The 12990-nt window shown below is 34.3% G+C and overlaps 1 protein-coding gene across 1 annotated transcript; it reads right to left on the bottom strand.

Annotated features, from left to right (window-relative positions):
- Positions 1–7372, bottom strand: LOC132749520 (phospholipid scramblase 2-like). The gene is made up of 10 exons (XM_060739320.1): positions 6997–7372; positions 6127–6240; positions 5640–5780; positions 5059–5136; positions 4370–4446; positions 3424–3554; positions 2903–3017; positions 1900–2002; positions 1661–1719; positions 1–853 (listed from the first exon to the last, which is right to left on the bottom strand). The coding sequence occupies exons 1-10, from the start codon at positions 7082–7084 to the stop codon at positions 791–793; spliced, it is 969 nt and encodes a 322-aa protein (XP_060595303.1). The 5' UTR covers positions 7085–7372; the 3' UTR covers positions 1–790.
- Between the last annotated feature and the right edge of the window lie 5618 nt (positions 7373–12990).

Below are 12990 nucleotides of genomic sequence, written 5' to 3'. Positions count from 1 at the left end.
TAAATTAAAATATTTAATTTATTATTTCTCATGTATAATTATGTAAAGTTTAATGTCTATAACAGAAACAATCAAGTGATTCGTAATAAATACATTACAACTAAGCATAGATTATACTGTCAATATACCAGCTCAATATTCAAGCAGTCAATCTCCATTTTTTTCTCAAGCAATTAAATTCGGGGAGAGGTTGACTACACGCCTATCATAGTACATTATAGTCATGCTCTGCCAGGCACTGTCCCTCTCTGTCTGGTAGCCACTGTCCCATTGACGTGGTAGCCACTGATCCTATCGGTCTGGTAGCCACTGTCCCTATCAGTCTGGTAGCCACATTACCTATCGGTCTGGTAGCCACATTACCTATCGGTCTGGTAGCCACTGTCCTTATCAATCTGGTAGCCACTGTCCCAGTTGGTCTGGTAGCCATATTTCCTTTCTGCCTGGTAGCCACTTTCCCTATCGGCATAGTAGCCACTGTCCCTGTGATTAAATATATTGTCAAACCCTCGAAGAAAGTCTGATTTATGTTCGTAGAAGACCTCTTTGCTATTTGTCAAAGGGTATCCCTTGATTTTCTTCAGGCCTTTATAACGAAGTAGGAAGTAGATAAAACAGATAGAAATGATCATCATATGAATATATCGGAAACTAGCCATATGTTTTATGCATCGATACAGATGCATCAGGTAAAATATGCATTTTCGTTTTGAATCCTTTGTTTCCGGTTTCGGTGCAGATTACATTTTTGTTTCCGGTTCCTGTCTACATTTCGTAAGGCAGATTTCTGTTACATGGATCCCCTATTGTTACTGCTACTGCTGTTTTGACTTTTCTCATAATACATGAAGTCCTAATAAAAAAACAAATATATCAAAATATTACATGCTTGTCACTTGAAATTTAACAATATTGATGAAGCATTTCAGTTATTCTTCTTAAACTTTATAAAGGAATAATAAAACTAACAACATTGAAATACATATTACTAAGGCCCAAAACAATGAGCTACAGAACTATTCAAAGTACCATTTTCTCGGAATAAATCCATTGATAAGAACAACCGAGATACAGCTTTAACCAATACCCGGCTAGGGTCGAAAGTGATTAACCTTAGCCATCAGTTAAGGGCAATATCAACATGGACCACGTGCTTGCAGTGTAATCAGGCTCTTTAAAGCGGCCTTGAAATTTCCTCAATGTTAAGTATGTTACTTTTAGATAAATAGTTTCATACCATTGTGAATTTGTGATATCAAAATAATTAAAATAAAAAATGAACTTTGCAGACGATAAAATACATAAACAATAAGGAATCATAACTCTAATCTCTCAGTATATAAATTAGACGTACTAAAAACGGGGTCTTCTATTTTTAGAAACGAACGTCATTGACGCCCTATAAATAGCTCTCAGACGCTGTTTTACAGTTTTCAAAAGTTAAATTACTGAAATTCTTAGTTTTAAACAGCACAGAATTGTTTTTCAAACAGAATGTAAAATCTGAAGTCCGCTTTAATGTTCGTTGACTACTAGTTACTTAAAATGTCCATCAAAATATCCTCAAAAATGATAATGGACAGTTCTAAACATGGTTTTAATTAAGAAAGCAATTTAAATAAATGCCTGAAATACTTACAATTAGGCCGAAAATACTTACAATTAGAAATACGGCTCCCAGCATGACTGCCTTCAACTTAACGTCAAGATTTACTGGAACTGTCAAAGATAAGAAAACTAATCTGTGTAATTTTGTCAACAATCTTTGAGAGGCAGCTTAAAACATCTTATGTATGATATGAAATATTCAAATACATGTAGTTCCAAGTTATTTCTTAATAAATAAGTTAAGATATTTGTACAGTTTTTATTCAATTCATTTCAACTGAATTCACTTACATGATATTCCAAAATTATCAGCGTCTGTAAACATTTCCTTCAATAATCCGCTCCACTGTTTACTAACTTTGCCAACTTGTGTATGGCCATCATTTGCATTAACCTAAAATAAAATTTAAGCATTGTGACAATCAACAATATCTCACCTTTCATTACCAACATACATAACAATACATATTCAGTAATCTAACGAACAAATGTAAAGTAAAGAATCTTAGCTTATCAGCGGTCACTATAAATATGCAAACACATATGTTTTGTTGGGGGGGGGGGAGGGGTTGGCAAGAGGGAGTGGCTTGGTTCGTCGCTCCTGTCATGAACCACCGCCAATAAGTTCTCAAGCTAGACAGCTCCCTCACAAATACAAATCCAGAGTCACTAGCGGGCTTTGAACCTACAGTAAGTGGGTTGAAGTCAACGACGTTTTAACTTCTTGACCAAGGAAGCCCCCATGAATACTAGTATGATAAATGAGCCGCGTCATGACAAAACCAACATAATGGGTTAGCGACCAGCATGGATCCAGACCAGCCTGCGCATCCGCGCAGTCTGATCAAGATCCATGCCGTTCGCTATCAGTTTATCTACTTGTAATATGGTTGGTAAGCGAACAGAATGGATCCTGATCAGACTGCGCGGATGCTCAGTCTGGTCTGGATCCATGCTGGTAGCAAACGCACTATGTTGGTTTCGTCGTGACGCGGCTCAAATGAAGTAATATGTAAGAGAATGCAAGGACACATGATTTTACATGTAACAACATATTGTAAAATTTATTTAAAAATATAATAATATCTTATCCTGGACGTTTGTATGAAATATTTAAATTTAAAAGGGGGGACACTATTTGTCAAATGAGGTATATTGTAAGAATGACTTTGGTTATAAACAATTTTGACCTGATAATTCTAGGATATTAGAATCTGATTGGTTATTTTTGAATTTTCTCATATTTAAACAGACCAAGTGAACAACTTTTTTCAACTTTAAAAAGAATACCTACCACAAAATCTTGATCCCATGTACATCCATGATAACAACATGGTGGCCCAGTCATGGAAAATACTTCCTGATGTTCTGCATCAGTGATAATGTAATATGGTCGAAAGCAGCTTTGTCTGATAAACAGGGAAAAAAACATATATTACAGTGCATTTGCATTGATGAAAACATATTTAACTTCTAGATACTGGCTAAGTGTTTATGTCCGAAAATAAAAGTGTCTAAACTCTACATGAATAAAAGATTACTTGAAACTGCTATAAATTATACGCACTAATAGTTGAATACAAAAAAAGTGTTTTAGATAAACCTATGTAATTAGAAGATTTTAGAAGCTCCACTGAGGACAAAAAAAAAAATATCCTCAGAACTGAATTAAGTATCGATTTTTTTGTACGATTAACATAACCTACTTAAGCATTTCAAACTAAAATATATGTCACACGTACGGTTTTGAAAAATGACTACATTAATTAAGCTGTGTTTTCGGATATAACGTTTTTCGGGATAAGACTCGCTCACCTTTGTTTAACGTATCCTACAATATTTCCAACTGGGGCTTCTACTTGTACAACATGGGCCCAGGAATCATCGCACGCGAAACATGGGCAACCAGCACCACATTTAAACTCACGTGTTACTCTTATTACTTCCTGTATGAATAAAACACATGTACTATATATGTTAATAGGATTTAGTAAAATAATAACGTAAAATGTAACACAAAATCTTACAGTGTCAGACAAGTAAATATCATATACATGTATCAACTTTTATAATTTACGGATAATCTGCGAAAGTCAAAGACTAATAAAAGTACAAAACAACTGTAAGATATTTCACACCTTATTGGTATCTCTAATAAACAGAGTCAATCAAAAACAGTCTGCAATTTTCAACTTTTTATCTTTTTTCACTGCTGTTGGGTGATCTCCCCTGGTCCACATTTTTTCAACAAATGATTAAATAAATGTTTCAAAAGTCAGCATTTCTAGCAACTGTTCGGACAAGTGTAAGATATAGACATTACCTGTATTACAGGTTTTTCAAACTTGCTTCGATTTTAAGATTCACAATCTGACAAACATGTACAGTACTGTAAATGTGCATGACCCAATCTCAACAATTCCATATAGCAATCAAATACTGGCACATGAATTTCTTGATCATTTAAAAATCATCATAAGAGGTGTTTACTTTTTGCTTTTCTCTATCCCTCAAAAAATATAGTTTAGATAAACAGCTCATGTTTTAACCCTTTGTTTATTGGTTAGAATCTTGGATATACTTGAGGAGAAAGTTATTTTTTCATTTCTTGGGGAGAGAAAATAACTTAGTTTAAGTCTGAAAAGTCTCATAAATGTATGATACAGAAGCAGATATAAAACAAGATGTTAAAGGCCTGCAGGATTGAATTGAAGTTAGTAAAAAAGAATATGTCAGTATTTCTGAAAACGTCGGTACATACCTGGCCAGTGTTGTCTGTAATATGAATTATAAATCCCCTTGATGCTCCACAACATTGTCTTGCACAGGTATCTGATTCTGTAATTATAAGACATACATAGTAACATAAAGCGCTCGAGGTTGTCGATGTGATAATCATTCGTCTGTAATTAATACAAAATGAATTAATTATATAATTCATTATTTGTTGTCAAATGAAAAATGTACTTCATTATATGTTGTCAAATTAAATATGTGTTTCATTATTTGTCGTCAAATGAAATATGTGTTTTATTATTTGTGGTCAAATGAAATATGTGTTTCATTGTTGTCAAATGAAATATGTGTTTTATTATTTGTTGTCATGTTGTCAAATGAAATATATGTTTAATTATTTGTTGTCAAATGAAATATATGTTTAATTATTTGTTGTCAAATGAAATATTTGTTTAATTATTTGTTGTCAAATGAAATATTTGTTTAATTATTTGTTGTCAAATGAAATATGTGTTTAATTATTTGTTGTCAAATGAAATATATGTTTCATTATTTGTTGTCAGATTTATCTGAACTTGAATTGACATAAGAATAACTCCCATTGGCCAGGGGGAAATTAACATTTCAAAATAGTGTGCGGTAATAATATATGATAAAATATTTTTACAAGTTCATCATTTACTCTTTGGAATACGTGTACAAGTTTATCCTTACCTTCTGAAGCGTAGTACACTTGCTGTCCAAGGCTGTTCTGTACTTTATATCGGTTTGCTGTTTCCCAACCAGTGATAACTGAAAAACATGCAAATACTTGAAGTATAAATTAAATCTATACGAGGGTTGTCCAACAAAGTCTTGGACAATGGCTGCGAAACAAAAATATTACGCAAAAGCCTAAAATTCGTATAAATTCGACATAGGTATTTCAATATAGGCATTATGCGTTCTTTTTGGTCAACACAGCTAATGGCGCCACTGGGTACCCATACTGCATCTCTCAATCAAGTTAGAGCGCAACTCTTTGAACACAATACTTGATCATCGGGCCATTACTTGCAAAAAGGCCATACTCAGAACATGTGAGAGTTTGCTATTCACTAAAGCCTATACATTCAATATTGCAAGTATTATACTCGTATGTTGAAGAAAGATTTTTGATGAGGTGATTTTTATATGTTGGAAAACTGTTATTATAAAAAAATCTTCCTTTCTTCACTTAAATTATCAAAATAACTTTAAAAATGTTTGATATACGGTAGTAAGTTTGAAAAGCTATAATAATTATTTTAACATACTTTCGAAAATCTCCACTTGTTGTTTTACTAGAAGTTGGTCAATATAGCAGAGATATTCTAATCCAGGTGGACAAACTGGTATTCCTTGTGGTCGGGCCATCCATTGGTCTCCCGCAGCATCATAGCCCGGCATAGGCATACCTGTAAAGATCATAATTATTACATATTGGATGTGATACAAACGAATGCTTGGGCCGCTTTTCGTACTAAAAGTACTAGACCATAAATATATACATTTACACAGTTAACCGCACATTTTTCGATATAAGAACTAATAATCTACAAAATCTCAATCTGTTTAAACTTCGACTTTACAGCCAATTATCACAAGCTATTTATCGACGAATTCGACTTAAATGTTTATTTTAAATTAGATATACATGTATATGCAACAATAGAGAATAAAACAACATACCTATATGCAGAGCATTTTTTATTGTTTATTGCAGATGAAATATAACAAAAATAAGATCATATTGTTAAAAACCTTGAGGGCCGTCGTACGGAGGGGGTGGTCCATACCCTGGGGGCGGGGGTTCTCCATTTTCAACCCCATGTCCCTGTGCATGTTGATCATATGGAGGGGGGTATTGAGGGGCGCCTGAAATAAAGTAAATATAGAAAGGCTCTAATTTTAAAATGTTTGATAATGTGTAATGTACATCTATACTGTATTATTTCAGTACTAATTTCACAACAAAGTCAGAAAGAATTATTTTTGTAAAGATGTCAATAACAAATTGAAATATTATTGTTTCATATCATTCGTATTGTACAATTATTAACTAGTGAACCATTGAATATGATGTGATATTCAACATAAGAATGACATATTGACCGAGAAACTTTATAATAGTTATGCGAAATTCTAAAATGACCGCTTGGAAGTGATTTCTCTCTTCCAAGTATCAAAACAGTGTATTTGTCCTAATTTTTGTTGGATTTCCCCTACGTTTAATGCCATCAAGGCCAACGGTTTCTTAGTTACTATACGAGATGCTTTTATCATATTTGCGTTATCATATTTTATATTCAAGCGGTCATAGATAAACTGGATAATTTTGCGTCGTTTAATAAATAACACAGACCTACTTTCGATTTAACTTTGAGTAGATTTACACTAATTAACTCTGTTTTTTAGTCACTATAAATCGGTGTAAACTATTCTCCAAAATTCTAACATGCAGATACGTTATATTTTTTCAGTTACTTAATTATTTTAATGTTAGCGGTAAAACAGTACTGTACATGTACTCCAAAAATAAATACTCTACAGTAAATAAGTGAGAAAAAAAATTACAGCAACAAAAAAGTAAGACGAAAGACTGTATACAAATGGAAAATAAACTAGACTTACCTCGACGGATTACCCCTTCTCTGTTAAATATCTGGTTGAACATTTGATTTCCTAAATAAGCTACCAATCTAAATATCTGTAATCGCATCGAGATAAACAAATATAGCCCGATGATAGTGTGTAGTTATTGATTGATAAACACTGCTCGTGCAATTTATATTTAAGTTCCTTAAAACATATACGTGGCCTTCGCTACAGGAAATAATGGAAATAATAATAGAAAGTTATTTATAGATTTGACTAACAGGTACAATGTCTCGTGAAATGGGTGAAATGGTTGAATGCACCTACGTATTAACTAAATACCTGACGTGCTAGTTTTAATTTGACTATACAAATCTTGAATGCTTTAAACTTTATATAAACATTTAAAGGCTTGTTTAAATAAATTGGTCCTTCTGTAATAAAATAACCAAAACATTTCAAGTACATTTGTATAGGGGGACATGATAAATACTATTACTATGCAGTGTTCCTGGAAGAGAATGGGCGCTTAATAACAGCATAATTATATAGAAAGAATATATTCCACCGGTTTTTTTTTCATTCAAAACATTGCCTTTATAGTAAAGAACTGGGACCCCCTTTAAGATGCCGATTTACCACTGACCTTCCCGTGCGCTTTAAAAACTAAATAGCATGATGAAAGTAAAGACAAGAAAAGCATTGATGCAAAGCATCAAAGGGCGACGCCAAAAGAATTTGATCCAGATTTGCACCTAAATACTTAACAAAAGATGTGTACTTTATAGCAGTACCATTACATGTGACCTGGAGGCTAGGGCCAGTTTAAGTTGAAACTTAAACCCAAAAATAATAGACTCTGTCTTGCCAAGATGCAAAGACAATTTATAGTCAATTCAGCAATCTTATAAGAATCATGCTATATTTAGAAAGAATTTCTTCAGATTTATTTTACGAGACACAAGGATTCCTGAGTCATCAGCATATAATCACAGGCACGAGTATCGGACCTGGGAAGAAAAAATATGACCAGATGACCAGATTGATAAAAAAAACTGTGTTTATAAAAACCAGAAAAAAAAAATGTAAATAATGATCCCCTTTAAAAATATACTATCAACTTGAAGTATATTTTTAAAGGGGGTCATTATTTACATTTTATTTTGGTTGTTGACACTTTTAAGATGAACACAGGTTTTTTTATCAATCTGGCCATATTTTTTCTTCCCAGGTCTGAATTACTTGTGCCTGTGCATTATAATAAAAGCTTATTGCTTAGGGTTGAAGACATGTCATTGACATATATTAGACATAAAAGAGGACCTTAAATGAACATCAGGGGGACACCATAGGTACTCAGAGCAGTACTAGAATGAGTACCAGCCACATCCACCAGCTGCGGTCTATCAGAGATAAGACTTAAACCATGTAAGAATGTCATTATATATGGCAGATGCTTGAAGTTTCATGAAGAAGAAGAAAAACAACTTCTTCATGTGCAGTATAGTGTGTTCAACTGTATCAAATGCCTTTTGTAGATCTAAAAGTATCATGCAATTGCAATACTGCCTTTGTCAATTTCAAATAATGCAATCTGTTAAATGAATCAAACATGTGTCGATTGAAAAACCACTTCTAAACCCTGACTGAAACTGCCTGACCATGACTCGAACCCATGACTTTCAGAAGACCAACTGAGCTATCCGGCTGGCTACACATTTTCTTTTTAATAATGAAACAGTTCTAAACCACAACATATTTCCCCACTATATCGATTTGTGTCCGTGAATTTCTTATGTTACAGAGCATAGGAAATTGAACTCATGCTTATATGCAGTCACAGATTGAGAAAAACTTTGAGCTTGACCAGAACTCAAACCTGTGACCAACATAAATTTTATGAAGGCTGATTTGTATTTTGCATCAAGGGCACCGGGCAAAAACATGAAAATGCAACAAACAAACCACTTTGTGGTAGATTGTATTTTCATGTTTTCATCTGGCGCCCGGTTACTTTTTGTACTATGTTGGTTTTCATGTGGCACAAATTACCCACTATAAATTTAGTGCACAAATTTATTCAAGGGCAAGTAACAATCTACTCTATGTACAGTCTGTTGTCGGGTTGACTCAGGAGACCTGGAGGTTGAGACCGGTGTCCCTTCATTACAAATAGATAAGACAGAAGCTGTCCTTTTCAAACTATGCACATGTTAGAAAAAAAATAGAATATGAATAGAATATTCAGAATATGATTTTTTGAGACTTTATTAATTATATTGCTTGATCCAAGTTTAAGGACATTTTCAATCAATACATGTTTTATCATTTATAACTTTAAATGAAAGTCTCATCCCTTTAATAATAATGACATAACTGTATCTCTTTAAATGCAGAAAAATTATAAGTCTCAACACATGCTCAACATATCAATATACTACAGTCTAAGATATACATGTATGCACATAACATTAATAATTCCCAGTTTATATTAAATAAATATGAAATCCTAACATTAACATTAACATGCTTTTGATGACCTTACAACTGGTGAATTATATACAACAAAAATAGTATTATAAGTAATACCTAAGATAGACAGAAAACAACAAATAATTTAGTAAACATGAGTTACTTCCCTTTAAAATAGAGAAAACCTGAAACCCAAAAGAACACCCTAAACAGCAAAATTATGAAATGCTGCATGCTCAGTTTTATTAAGCCATGCAAATTAATGGTAAAGTAGTCATAAAAAATAGATGGCCATGTGACAGCAGTAATTGCAGAAAATCGGATAGCTTTCAACATCCGGATACTGGTACACTTTGTAAAAACAACCATTCTGCGCAACAGATAAATGTAATAAGGATAAAATCAATAGGATAATCGTTTACAACAGTTCATTACCTATCCTTATACTCAATTGCAGGTGAACTTTCTTCTTGTAGGAAAATTTTGAAAATGTATAAATCATTAAATGAATGAATGAACTGATACGGCCTCAATCTAGACCACAACGATATTCGAAATCCGGGTTTTAGTATTGTCAATAAAACTAAGGGACAAGCTGTTAAACTTAACCTGCAATTTCGTGAAAATAATATCACAATGCACATGCTTTTTACATAAAGTTATTAAATACAAATATAACAACACATTTGTTTACTTGATTTTTACGAATCAAAATAAAACTAATTAACACAACATGAAATTAACTGCTAATAATAACAGCTCCTTCCATAGGCAAAAATAAAAAGCGTTCCATAATAGACGACGCCGCTCACCGGCGTCGCCAAAAACATTACGAGAATGACTCAGATTCATATGTTATAACTGTGATTGTCACTGTACGGTATTCAGTACAAGGTTAACAAATAATGATCGGATTTTATATGTATATTTGCCTGCCATACATTATACCCCCGTTAATCTGATCAATTAATCGATACGGCTGGCGGCACTGAATTTATTTGGGTCTTCAAAATTAGCAACAGTTACTAATTTCATATTATACTTTTCACATCCACTAGAACTTTAAATCTTAAAGTAAAACGGGAAAGATGAACTGGTAAACATATTTTATCCACCGCCACTGCTTACCACTTCTGCGAAGGCTATGGCCAGTGTGGTGCAGTTATTACTAACTAGTACATCACAAGAATAAGAGAAGAACTGGAGCCCGTGCACATATAGCAAACATTTGGGGGTCAAACATTGTCCGAAGGCTTGACTCCCTCTAAACTGTCAATAAAAATAAATTAACATTTAAAGACAAATTTGGCATCTGTCTTAATCATTAAACTTGTTTCTAAAAGTATTAAAAATCCCATATACCGTCACTTGTCAAAAAAGTAAAGATTGCAGACTCCAAAATGTAAAAACACAATTATTCCAAACACATATAAACTTTCAAATTTAGTTGATTTCCCGGTGTCTGTCAATAGTTTATCAAATTCCCTTTCAGGTGCTATTATTATGGTGGCCGACTTGTGCCATGTCGTATTTTTCTTCCGTGGGGCGCCATAGAAAGCACGAAAACACGACAAATGACCACTTTGTCGTAGTATTCTTTTACTGACACGACAAAGTGGTAGCTGTGCCGTATTTTCGTGAAAAGTAATCATTTTTTTGCATTTTCGCTCGGCGGGGCGCCAGACGAAAACACAAAAATAAGGCACAATAACCACTTGGTCATACTTTCGCTCCGCAGGGCACCATGTAAAAACTTGACACACGTTGAACGAAAATACATGGCACAAATCAAATGCCATAAAGAATCATCAACCTTTATAAATCACTTTAATATATCAAAAACACCATTTTATTAATTTGAAGGTTAATTATGCATCCGATCCAGACAGAGTCTTCATTTGTACTAAAGTGTTTAAAGTCTTTTATTGACAGTTAACAGAGGCAGAACAGTCTGACCCCCAAGTGTATGTGGCACAAACTGACAAATTCGTGGGCCAGGTCATCTATAACATAGCCCGGAAACTGTAAACAGAAGTTAAACATAAAAATTTTCGACAGATGCACATCGGAATTTTAACACAAGGAGAATATTAATTATATTTGAGCCGTGTCACGACAAAACCAACATAGTGGGTTTGCAACCAGCATGGATCCAGACCAGCCTGCGCATCCGCGCAGTCTGATCAGGATCCATGCTGTTCGCTTTCCAAATTTATTACAAGTAGAGAAACTGATAGCGAACAGCAATGATCCTGATCAGACTGCGCGGATGCGCAGGCTGGTCTGGATCCATGCTGGTCGCAAATGCATTACGTTGGTTTTGTCATGACGCGGCTCATTTATTTACTACAAGACGGGTTTTTTTTCGTTATTATAATGGCCATTTCAAGATTTAAATAAGCTGCTGTTTTAATAATCATTAAAAAATACAGCTGTCCATGGCTTTTAGAAATAGTCTCTAATAATATTGTTCAGATTTATAATCTTTATGTATTCTTTTTTATAGTCTCATATACTCTGTAAATAGAAAAACAAGAGCCGGTTGATGCTCCCCGACTAGCTTATGTACCCAGAAAAGTATATCTTTTGTAGTTTCAGAGTTATGTCCCAGACAAAGTTCAAAATGTGATAATTCCAAACTTAGGCAAGGCAGAGTTACTGTTCTTTGCACTGCACTTCTACTCAATGAGATCTATCTACCGACTTGCGTGCGACACGTCGTCTTAATATGTTGATCATTTCTGTAAAATAGTTGTAAACTCCGACTTCAAATAACAAAGTTATGGGCCAGAAACGATTTTGCTGCAAGGTTATGCTGTGACCTTGACCTTCAAGGTAGCGACCCAAATGTTGCGCGCGACATGTCGTTTCAATATGGTGATTATTTCTGTGAAATAGTTGTAAAATCAGACTTCAAATTACGAAGTTATGGGCCGGACACGATTTTGTTGCAAGGTCATACTTTGACCCTGATGTTCAAGGTAGCGACCCAAATGTTGCGCGTGACACGTCGTCTCTATATGGTGATCATTTCTGGGAAATAGTTGTAAAATCAGACTTCAAATAACGAAGTTATGGGCCAGAAACGGTTTTGCTTCAAGGTCATGCTGTGACCTTGACCTTCAAGGTAGCGACCCAAATTTGCGCGCGACACGTCATTTGAATATGGTGATCATTCCTGTGAAATAGTTGTAAAATCAGACTTCAAATAATAAAGTTAGGGATCGGACACGATTTGCTTCAAATAACGAAGTTATGGGCCAGAAACGGTTTTGCTTCAAGGTCATGCTGTGACCTTGACCTTCAAGGTAGCGACCCAACTGTTGCGTGCGACACGTCGTCTCAATATGGTGATCATTTCTGGGAAATAGTTGTAAAATCCGACTTCAAATAACAAAGTTATGGGCCGGACACGAATTCGGGAGGTACGTACGCACGGACAACCCGGCGACTATATGCTCCCCCGAAATTTTTTGGGGAGCATAATAAGCTTACACTGATTTACAAGGGGGAGAGCTCCATTATCATTTTCGGCCCATTGTTTTCACGCTTTCAATT

This window comes from Ruditapes philippinarum, unplaced genomic scaffold (genome assembly GCF_026571515.1).
Source record: "Ruditapes philippinarum isolate M1 unplaced genomic scaffold, ASM2657151v2 ctg3169_1_1_1_1, whole genome shotgun sequence".
In the NCBI taxonomy this organism is placed as follows: Eukaryota; Metazoa; Mollusca; class Bivalvia; order Venerida; family Veneridae; genus Ruditapes; species Ruditapes philippinarum.
Note: the sequence above shows the minus strand (reverse complement) of the source record. Positions and strands in the feature narration are given on the sequence as shown.